This window comes from Cucurbita maxima, unplaced genomic scaffold (assembly GCF_002738345.1).
Source record: "Cucurbita maxima cultivar Rimu unplaced genomic scaffold, Cmax_1.0 Cma_Scf00012, whole genome shotgun sequence".
Taxonomy (NCBI): Eukaryota; Viridiplantae; Streptophyta; class Magnoliopsida; order Cucurbitales; family Cucurbitaceae; genus Cucurbita; species Cucurbita maxima.
The window spans coordinates 4,131,534-4,142,233 of record NW_019272028.1 but is presented as its reverse complement, the minus strand read 5'-3'; the positions used below and the strand labels follow the sequence as shown (position 1 = coordinate 4,142,233).

The following is a 10,700-nucleotide window of genomic DNA, read 5'->3' as shown; positions in this document are numbered from 1 at the left end:
TTTTATTTTCCCAATATATTATACTAAAAAGTAGCTATCATATATGTTAATTTTTTTAAAATAATAATAATAAAAATAAAAAAAAAGACTTTTGGAAACATGTTTTCTTTATTGGAAAACCAAAACTTATTTTTTAAAAAATTATATTTTTCCAAATATCAGTTTTAAAGAAAGATATTCATTGGATATGTGTCAGACATTGGGGGCAACTCAACGTGCCCAATGTGATATCAATTCTTAAAAAAAAAAAAAAAAAAAAAAAAACTCAAAACCCTAATTTTTATTTTCATATATTGCCAAACGATTTTTGTTCGTACAATAATTGCGATGTGATGAATTGAATCATCGACTTCAACACTTGATGATCCTTATATTCTCCTATATACCCATACGACATGAACGTGTTACCTATTTGTTTTACTTATTTAACGACCCTGCCATTCCTTTGCATCCTCACAACATGTTCGTGTTGCATATGTGGCTTACTTGACAATCTTGATATTTCTTTGCATCCTAGTAACATTATTTATAAAAGTGTGAAAGCCAGTAAAAAAACAAGTTTCATAGTCAGCATCCCCTGTCCCATCCCACACAGCCAAAAGCACTGGGGGGGGGGGGGGGGTTGTTTCACCAATCCTTGCGTTCACATGGGCAATGGGGGGGAGCTTGATAAAAAGGCAGGTACTGTTGGTGTGGCCATGCCCACTAGCTCGTCTCCCAATAAGAAACGCAGCGCCATTACTCTCTTACTCCTTCCCCTTTTTCTTCGCTCATTCCCTTTGACTCCCATTATTCTACCCATTTCCAACCCCAAATGAACCTCTGATTCCTCTTCCTCCTCCAAAACGAAGGTACTTTCTTCCTCTGTTCTTCCTCTGTTTTGGGTTTTTTCATGGCGGAAATCCAACCTCAATGCATGATTTCTTCTGGGTTTTAGTGAAAGATGAACAAATTTTGTTCTTATGATTGTTTTATGAAGTATTTGTGGGTTTGAAGCTTAATGCTAGAACACTTCTGTTCTTGTTTTTTTTTTTTTGGTTTTTCTCAGCTGATTATGGATGATTATGAAGCTACAAGAATCGTGTTCTCAAGGGTTCAAAATCTCGACCCTGAAAATGCCTCGAAAATCATGGGCCTCCTCCTCCTCCAAGATCATGGCGAAAAAGAAATGATCCGATTAGCTTTTGGCCCTGAATCTCTAATCCATTCGTTGATTCTCAAGGCCAAAACAGAGCTGAACTTGAACCCATCTTCTTGTTCTTCAAGACCCAGAATCAATCTCCCACCTCTTTCGATTCCAATCCCAAATCCAAACTTTTCAAATCACCCAGACGGAGGAGCTGATTTTGTTGACGAGTTTCAGATTCAAGATCACCTCTGTTTCCTCACCGACGGCTCTGTAAATGAAAACCCAGATTTCTTTTACACTAATCCGGCAGATTTCCTGGCCAGTCCGACCGACGGCGATGTGCTGTACGGTGGGGGTAATTGGGCTGAGGAAGCAGGGTTGGGGCTTGGATGGCGGCCGTGTTTGTATTATGCGAGAGGGTTTTGTAAGAATGGAAGTGGATGTAGGTTTTTTCACTCTGGCGGCGGTGAGGTGAGTTTGATGGCTGATGGCGGCGGTGGAAGGGCGGAAATGGTGGAGCACTGTTCTGATGGTCTTCTTCTCCGGTCGAAATCGGGTTTGCAGCAGAGATTGGGAATGGGTTGTTCTGCTAATAGTAACGGTAACTTTTTTCCATATTCGCCGACGGCGGCGTCTGATTTGCTTCTTCAACAACAGCAAAACGAAATGCGAAGGTATCTTATCAATTCTTTTGTTCTTTTTAGCTAAATTAGAATTTGATTCTTCAATTTCAATCAATTTATTTATTTATTTTACCTAAAAAGTTATAGATACTAAATTATAGAGAGCATTAATCTTTGTAGCACGTGTACCGAAACGTTTCTTAATCTCTGTCGACCTAATCCAAGGTTTGAATCTATATTGGTACTAAAACACGAATTTAAGCCTAAACTTCAATAGTCGAATATGTTCTAGATAAAACTCACTCAGATTTGTCGATTACTTGTTTCCACATCGTTATAAGATCGTTCCCGTTTCCAATTGTGTGAGATCTTACAATCCACCTCCCTTGGCGGCGCAGTGTCTTAGCTGGCACACCTCTAATGTCTGGCTTTGATATCATTTGTAACAGCCAAATTCTTCGAAGGTTTTAAAACGAATTTGTAAGGAGACTAAAGAGGACAATATCGATTAAGAATGTGGGTTTTCACAAAGATTATTCTCATTTATCGTGTATTGTTTGTGGTTTTATTATTTCTGTTGTGTAACGAGCATAGACATGAAATGGAAGGATTTTGTTTTTGTGTTGTGAAAATGTATGCAGAGCGGCGGTGGGTTTATCCATGGCGGAGGAATCAGGCAACACAGGGAGATTCCGGCTGGAAAGAACGGATTTTTGCGGCGGAGGAATGGGGAATCCGGCAGCCAGACAAATATACTTGACATTTCCAGCCGACAGCAGTTTCAAAGAGGAGGATGTGTCCAAATATTTCAGGTGCTAATTTGTAGCTTTGTAATGATTGGATTTATGGTTTCAAGTAATCATCGGACTGGTCTGAAACAACTCAAGTGTTTGGTTTGTATTGGGAATTTTTTTTTTTTTTTTTTTTTTAATAAAAAAAATCAACCCTAAATTACTTATTTAATCTTTTTTAAATTAATAAAAATACCAATTGACTTTGTACCTCTAAAATATTTTAATTTTTTTTTAGAGTATCATTAACACAATCTTTATAATAAAAATAAAAAAAGTCTTCGGTTAGTTGTAAAAGTTCATGAATATTTTTTTTAATGTGATACCAACCGTAATAACATTTTTNATTTTTTTTTTAAAAAGTTTAAAAAAGGTATTTTAAAGTTTTTAAAAAAATTTAAGAATATTAATGGTATTTTTTTCAACATTTTTTAATGTTCAAGGGTATTTTTGAAACAAAATATTAAGAGTTTCTTTTTAAAAGTATTTAGGTATTACTAATTTTTTTTTTTTTTTTTGCAAGCTCGAGTAGACAAAGTGTAAAGTTTAGGGGTATTTTTATTAATTTAGTATTTTAGTTTTATTAATAATTTTTTAAAAAAATTTATATAACATCAATTTACCTATAAATTCATTTATTTTATTATTGTTATCAAATGGGTATAAATTTTATGAATATTCCATAAAAGAAATTATTTCTAAGATTTAAACTAAAAAAATTATTCAACATTTAATTGGAGGGTTGTTTATGTAATTATGCAGCATTTATGGACCAGTTCACGATGTAAGAATCCCATATCAGCAGAAGAGGATGTTTGGCTTTGTGACTTTCGTGTACGCAGACACGGTTAAGCTTATCCTGGCTAAGGGCAACCCTCACTTTGTCTGTGATTCTCGTGTTCTTGTTAAGCCTTATAAGGAGAAGGGCAAAGTCCCTGACAAGTTCAGGTTTTGTTCTTTCCTTTCTTATTCTGGTTTTGTTCTTTCCCTAAAATCCTTCTTCCATGGCTAACTTAAACCATAATTAGGAAACAACAACAAATGGATAGGGGAGATTTCTCTTCACCAACTGGTCTCGATTCTAGAGACCTTCACGATCTCCATCTCGGTAAGCATCCGATTCTCGAACCGACCGCTCGAGTATAAAGGTTCATGAATTCCCTGTTCAACTAAATGTTCGCACGGTTATATAATTGTCTTATATGAAGTGTTGGATGAAAGTCTCACGTTCGCTAATTTAGGAAATGATCATGAGTTTATAATCAATAAATACTATCTCTATTGGTATGAGGCATTTTGGGAAGCCCAAAGCAAACCCATGTAGGCTTATGCTCAAAGTGGACAATATCATACTATTGTGGAGATTAGTGATTCCTAACATGGTATCAGAGTCATGCCCTAAACTTAGCCATGTCATTAGAACCCTCAAATGTCGAACAAAGTATTGTGAGCCTTGAAGGCATAGTCAAACAGTGACTAAAGTATCGAACAAAGGGTGTATTTTGTTCGTGGGGATGTGTTGGATGAAAGTCCCACATCGACTAATCTAGGAAATGATCATGGGTTTATAATCAAGGAATACTATCTCCATTAGTGTATGAGACATTTTGCGAAGCCCAAAGCAAAGCCATGAGAGCTTATGGTTCAAAGTGGACAATATCATACCACTGTGGAGATCCGTATTTCAAACATTAAGAAGCACAAACACTTTAGTTTGGCTAGCATATCCTTGTTCGATATGTGTTGGACACTCGAACACTCTAATACCCATTGACACGGATTAGTCACTTGTTGTCATGATAGGTATGTGTCTGGTACGAGTTGTATAAAGTCAAAATCGAATGCTCGCGTTAGGTTTAGTAGTCATACCAAACACATAGGAACTAGACTTGTTGTATCTGTTATTCTGAGTCCTTGCACGAGGCTCGAGTTTCCCGAGTCCTTGTACGCACAGTCACGATAACTTGTTTTGTTTTGTAATATAGGAGCAAGAATGTTTTACAACACTCAAGACATGCTATGGAGGAGGAAACTAGAGGAACAAGCTCTTGAGCTTCAAGCTTTAAGAGTAATGAGTTTGCAACTTTCTGATGTTAAAAAGCCTCACCATCAGCAAACTCCTCTTCCAATTTGCAGCCCAATTCCTTCCCCTACTAACTCTCCTAATCCCTTCAATCAAGCCCTTCTTTTCCATTCAATTCCAAACAACTCACAACTCCTCCAAGGTACATAATATTCTCTTTGTTGCATTGTGATGTTTGATTATCACTAGTTGGTGTTCGTTCTAGCTCGATAATCCTCTTGTTGTTTGTAGAGAATGGCTCGAACGGCTTGCCCGAGGTTCACCTTGAGCCACGAGTGATGATCAATTCAAATTCGACAGTTGATAGTGATAGTAGCAATGACAAGGAAACTGACTTGCAAGAAACTAGGTAATATAAGGTTCTATCTCGTGTTTTTTTTTTTTAAATTTTGTTTCTTTGTTAGAAGAGACATGAAAGCGTGTTTGTCTGGATTTATTGATGATCGTTTTATGTTTTTTTGATTCGATACTTGATGTGTTTCTTTGTCTTTTTAAGCACTTCTGAAAACATTTTCAAAATTTGAGCTTAAAAACTAAAAAAAGACTGAGATCCCACGTCGATTGGAGAGAGGAATGAGTGTCAGTTAGGATGCTGGGCCCTGAAAGTGGATGGATTGTGAGATCCCGCATCGGTTGGATAGTAGAACGAAAAATTCTTTACAAGAGTGTGAAAATCTCAGCATAACAGACGCGTTTAAAAACCTTGAGAGAAAACTTGAAAGGAAAAGCCCAAAGAGAATAATATCTGCCAGTAGCAGTGGGCTTGAGCTGTTACAAAGGCGGTTTTTTAATAACTCATTATTGCTTTGAAATTTGGCTAAGAATTCAAACCTGTTGTATTCTCTTCATGGACACGTATGAGCTACATTGCAGTTCTGAACGTTCTTGTTTTGTTGCAGTTTGGAGCATAATCTCCCTGACAGTCCCTTCGCCACGGCATCGTACACGCCAAGTGGCATCGAGGTCGACGAATCGGATGCCTCAACCGACAATCATTCTGCAGCTTCATCCTTCGCTTCGACATCAAACCTCGGCGCACCCTTCAAATCCTTCAACTGCCAGTAGGGGCCACTATTCCATGTCTGGAGGCTTATGATATTCTAAGCTATCATTTCCTACAGATACTGAGATTTGTATATCAATTTTCAGGTACCCTTCTGGCCATGGAGCCATCGGGTTGTATGCAAGCACGGGCGGACCGACATGTCGAGTCGGGATTTAGCTTCCCCGTTTAGCTGATCATGTAAGTTCTACGTTCTTCATTTCTCTTCCCTTAGCTCAAGAAATGGCATTGGAAACAAACTCAAACCATTTTGTTGTGTTCTACAGAAATTTCAAGAAGTGTCTTAAGAGCGCCCACAGTACCAAGGATCTAAGAATTACCACAGGAATAGCATTTAAAATAACAGTAAAAAGAGACAGAGACATTGATTGACATGAAGTTTTGAGTGTTTGGGCACTGTAATTCTCTTACCAATGTAAATTATTAATCTTACAAGGTGAATTCATAAGCCAACATGGTCAAAATTCAGTCATCTTTGTATATGAGAAGTGTTAATGATAAAATTGGATGTTCAATGCTAATAGGCTTTTAGAAATATTGGTAAATTTGATATTAGTAATTATAATTATCTCTCTTATTGGAGATGAGAGTTTCTCCCTCTTCATGGATGTCATTGGCTATATGCTCATGTTCATCTTCTCCGTTCAAATCGTTCACATCTCGGATCTCGATTTAGCTCGTTGGTCACCTCTTTATTTTTCTGTTAAATTCTCTCCTCAGCTCCCATTTCTCCATTCGACTTTGTCGACGTCGTCGCTAACTGTCTCTTCGCTCGGCTTTTCATTCTATTTCTGTTGAATTTCTACGTTCTATGTTTCTCGTTTGACTTCTCCACTACTTCTCTTCTCAGTTTGGAATAATCTGAACCCAATCCGAAAATAGAGGGTTGGGTTATGAAAATTTTTGGGTCGGGTTGGATTGCCAATCCAACCAACCCAAACTGTTGGGTTGGTTCAAAAAAATCTCCCAACCCAACCCGAACTATGTACACCTAGTCAAAATAACACACCAACCAAACTTTGAATTAGATTGAGTTCCTTATTAATATTTGAATTAAAAAAAATTTATAACCGTAATATTTGTGTTTAAACTTGACTACATCCGAACGGAACGTTACAAGTAGTTGAAAGTTTCTTCAAAATTTATCATAAATTCTAAATTATAGTCATCTCATTGTCAATGAGAGCAAAACAACTTCTTAAGCTCACTGTACTAGCTTGAGACGAGTTACGATCATTAACACACGGTGAATAAGTATATTTCTATTCACTATTATTAATGTTTTTTTTATTAATTACGGTGTGTAGACAAGTGTCACAACCTTATTGAAGAGAGTAGGTTGTGACCCTTACATGGTGAAAAGTGAAACGACGACATTTAAGTGATGTTCATCCGGCCACGCAAGGACTTAAACGAGTGTCATGATGCGATCGAGAAGGACGGTACAAGACAAGGAAGAGAAGATGAGGCATAAACAAGACAAGGGCCACAAGTAGATAGCTGAGTGTCAGAGATAAGCTTGTTGAAGAGCTGAGTAAGGCCCTGAGCCTTAACCTCGAAAGTCGGGGTTTCGGAGAAAATTTGAACCTGCGATTTTGGAGTCAAATCCGTTCATACTCACCCAATTTGGTATCTATTGGGAGTTTTTTGGATTTTGTAGATGTAATAGTTGATCTTGATGCATTACATTGTTCAAACTTACAACAACACGAGTTTGGAATATCATAGAGAATCGGAGGATATTCTCTGAAACATAAATGGTTTGAACATATACGACATCAGTGGCTATGTCGAGAATGCCTTTAAATCATAAAAGTTGTTGAATTCCATTCTTACATTCAAGTAACTATGGAATTCAAATTTAAATATCAAGTTTTTCTTTAGAAAATGTATTCATATAACTCTGATCGATATAAATTATCCCACTCAAATCATAAAAGTTGGATTGAATTAGATTTTATTTTTGTTTGAGTTGAGTTAAATCTTTGAAAATTTGAAAATATGGTTTGGTTTGGCTTGTAGATTGACGTTTTTTTTGATCGGAGTCAAACTTGCAAATAGATTTACAATCCAACTCAACTCTTCAAAAAATTAAGAATATTTAATGTTTGTAATTGATGTTGGTGATGAGTTGTGATGTAACGACTTTAAATTTCTACATAAAGTTGTTGCTACTAACGTCTCATGCTCATCTATAATACTGAAATACAACTCTTTCATGAATATCATTTGTAATGTAAATTTTGAAAAATGCTTAAAACAATTTCATCTCTGGAAAACACAGTCATGGTCTTATGGGTTTAAATATGAAATACTGAAATTTAGAGAAAATAAAAGCAATACAAAATAATTAAAACAATGAAATGCATACCAACCTATTCTAACCTAAACCTAGAAATTTAAATATGAATCTACTCTATGCATGTGCACAGTCTCAGCTTGCGATGTCGCCGTCCTTCGTACAAGTGCGCCTTGCCTTTACCTGAAAAATGATGTGGCACATGGCTGAGTATTTCGAAGAATACTTAGTGAGTGGCCCCACTATAGGGGGTCTTGCAAATGCAAACACATGCAATCATGATTTAGGGATCTATCTCTAACATAATACGGGTGGCCTCTAGTCTCGGACAAATTGGATGTGTAGTACTTCCCTACACATGACTCACACGTGCGAGTGTGAATCCTAAGGGCGCTCGCACACCCCCTGGATCCTCTGGTCAAGCTAATTTGTAGCAACATCTAGAGGTCAGCAGAATCCCATAGTGTCATGCGCCTCATGAACACCTTCATCTGTGCGCATTCACACTCATCATCATACGGTGCGCGTCCGTATTCATCATCTCTAGGAGAAATAGCCCTATGCTTATGAACATACAATCTACATGAGATCCCTCTAAACCCATCATAATGTCTCTTCTGACACAACCCTCTAGTATCATCTCTTTGTTACTTTAGGTAACACATACTTGTGGATATTAATATCGTTTTCATGCTCTTAGGGTTGTGTCCTATGTCGATCTAATGACATGATGCAATATGACACTCATCATCATATAGCATGCTCAATATGAAAAACATCATCTTATTAAGGTAAACGTCACGCAATCATCATACTCATCATATTGCCATAAAATGCATCAAGCATATCAAGTACGTCATTCATCAAAATATATATATATATATATTACGCACATCATCAAGTATCATAACTCATACATCATCATATACTAGTATACGATATCATACGATACAACTCATACATCATCATAACTCATATATGGTCACATACTAACATACGACATCGTTTAAAACAGTTCATACATCATCATAATTCATACAATTTTTAGCCTATCCTATAGTAAGACCATTTTATTGATTAGCTTGAAGTTGTTGTCACAAATTTATCCTTGGTGAAAGTTTGATTCTGTCCTTTGAAATCCAAGTTAACCTACATGTAACTCATGACATTAGTTTCAAGTTCGAACTTCTATCGAATTATTTCTCAAATTTACATTGGTCCATGTATTAAACATTATACGAACATTAGAGGCTTTGCATGAATATAGTATTAAATATTTATTATAATTTCATTTTCACGCGGTGCATTTAAACTCTTTAACATTTACCATATATTTTCTTTCTTATTAGGTGTGTTTCCTTCCTTTTTATTTTAATTATTTTCTCTGTTCTGTATTTATTTATTTATTTATTTGTTGACAAATATTCGCCTGATTGATTCTAGTTATTTCCTATAACCTAACCTACTAACTAAAATCTAATCTAAATGACTTATTGATTCTAGTTATTTCCTATACCTAACATATTAACTAAAATTTAAATGACTTAAATGATTGGACAGTAAATAAGACATGTGATCTTGAATAATTAGATAAAGGAAAAGGAAATCTGATTATAATCTGACTTCTTGTAACATGATTGAATAAATAAAAATGAGATATGAAATATGACTTAGTAGAGATCTCTCATTAAATCTCTAGCTTTCTCGTTAAATATGACTTTGGTGACTGTCATGAACCTAGGTCAAAATCACATGAACAAGAGAAATAACTAGATTGTTGGAGCTACAACAACATGCCTACCTTGTTTTCGTCATTGGTTCAACTTGACCGGACTCAGCTGATACAGTGTCGTAATAATATGGGTGAAAATAAGTAATTGACCACATGGATACCTAGTAGTTAACAGGCACCCAAGGTCATTCCCTTTAAGACGTGTGTAACTTTGTGAGATCTATTTATGAAGTTGTCTGCTAATCCCTACTAATAGAGAACCAATAATCTATCACTAACTTTCCACACTGTCGTAATATACTTAATACTTCAAATTAGAATGAGTCGCACATCACAAAAGCTTATGTACTTCAAACAACTTCATGATCTTGTTAGTTCACTTCGTCTAGCTCCCATAGTTTCTCATTATTTGATTTGAGGACAAACACGACGAGAACATGAGAAAACCATGAGTTAGAAGATTTGGGACCAATCACAACAAATCAAAAACTTAAATAGGTTATCAAGAGGGTTATCTCCTAACATTCATGTTACTTTTCTTTTTCATATGGAAACTAAACTTCTCCATTGTCACGAGATTGTATGGATTAGATTGAATCAATTCATACCCAAATTTCTCTGAAAAAAAGGTTAGATGTTACACATCATTATCGAAATACGGAGTTTGTGGCTGACGTGATAGTTCAATACTTCCCAAATATCTCTAAGCTCTGAGTTTGCTGATAGGATTACTTCTAAACTAAATTCATGTTTCTAAATCCAAACCCACGCGCCCCTCCCTACTGATCCAGAATTAGCTGAAAAACCCTAATACAAAACTCCATTTACATGTGAGTTGCTATTGTAATTTCATTTCCGTTCATTTCTCATCCTTCCTCTTCTTCTTCTCTTCGTTTTCTTTAACACTTTTTACTTTATGAATACTGTTAAATGCCACAATGATCGCTTGTTTTCATATATTTTATAATTAACTTGTTCGT

The 10,700-nt window shown here is 35.9% G+C and overlaps 1 protein-coding gene across 2 annotated transcripts; it reads left to right on the top strand.

Moving 5' to 3' along the window:
* Nucleotides 1-681: 681 nt before the first annotated feature.
* On the top strand, nt 682-6,248 carry LOC111487446 (zinc finger CCCH domain-containing protein 46-like). 2 transcript variants are annotated; one of them, XR_002719072.1, is made up of 10 exons: nt 682-851; nt 1,049-1,803; nt 2,394-2,564; nt 3,306-3,491; nt 3,572-3,651; nt 4,529-4,768; nt 4,858-4,975; nt 5,526-5,687; nt 5,776-5,901; nt 5,966-6,248. XR_002719072.1 is itself a non-coding variant. In XM_023134849.1 (10 exons), the coding sequence occupies exons 2-9, from the start codon at nt 1,055-1,057 to the stop codon at nt 5,846-5,848; spliced, it is 1,779 nt and encodes a 592-aa protein (XP_022990617.1). In that variant the 5' UTR covers nt 682-851; nt 1,049-1,054; the 3' UTR covers nt 5,849-5,869; nt 5,956-6,234. The 2 variants fall into 2 exon arrangements, 1 of the variants encoding a protein (XP_022990617.1); XM_023134849.1 differs by having other exon boundaries at nt 5,776-5,869; nt 5,956-6,234.
* The last annotated feature ends 4,452 nt before the right edge of the window (nt 6,249-10,700 follow it).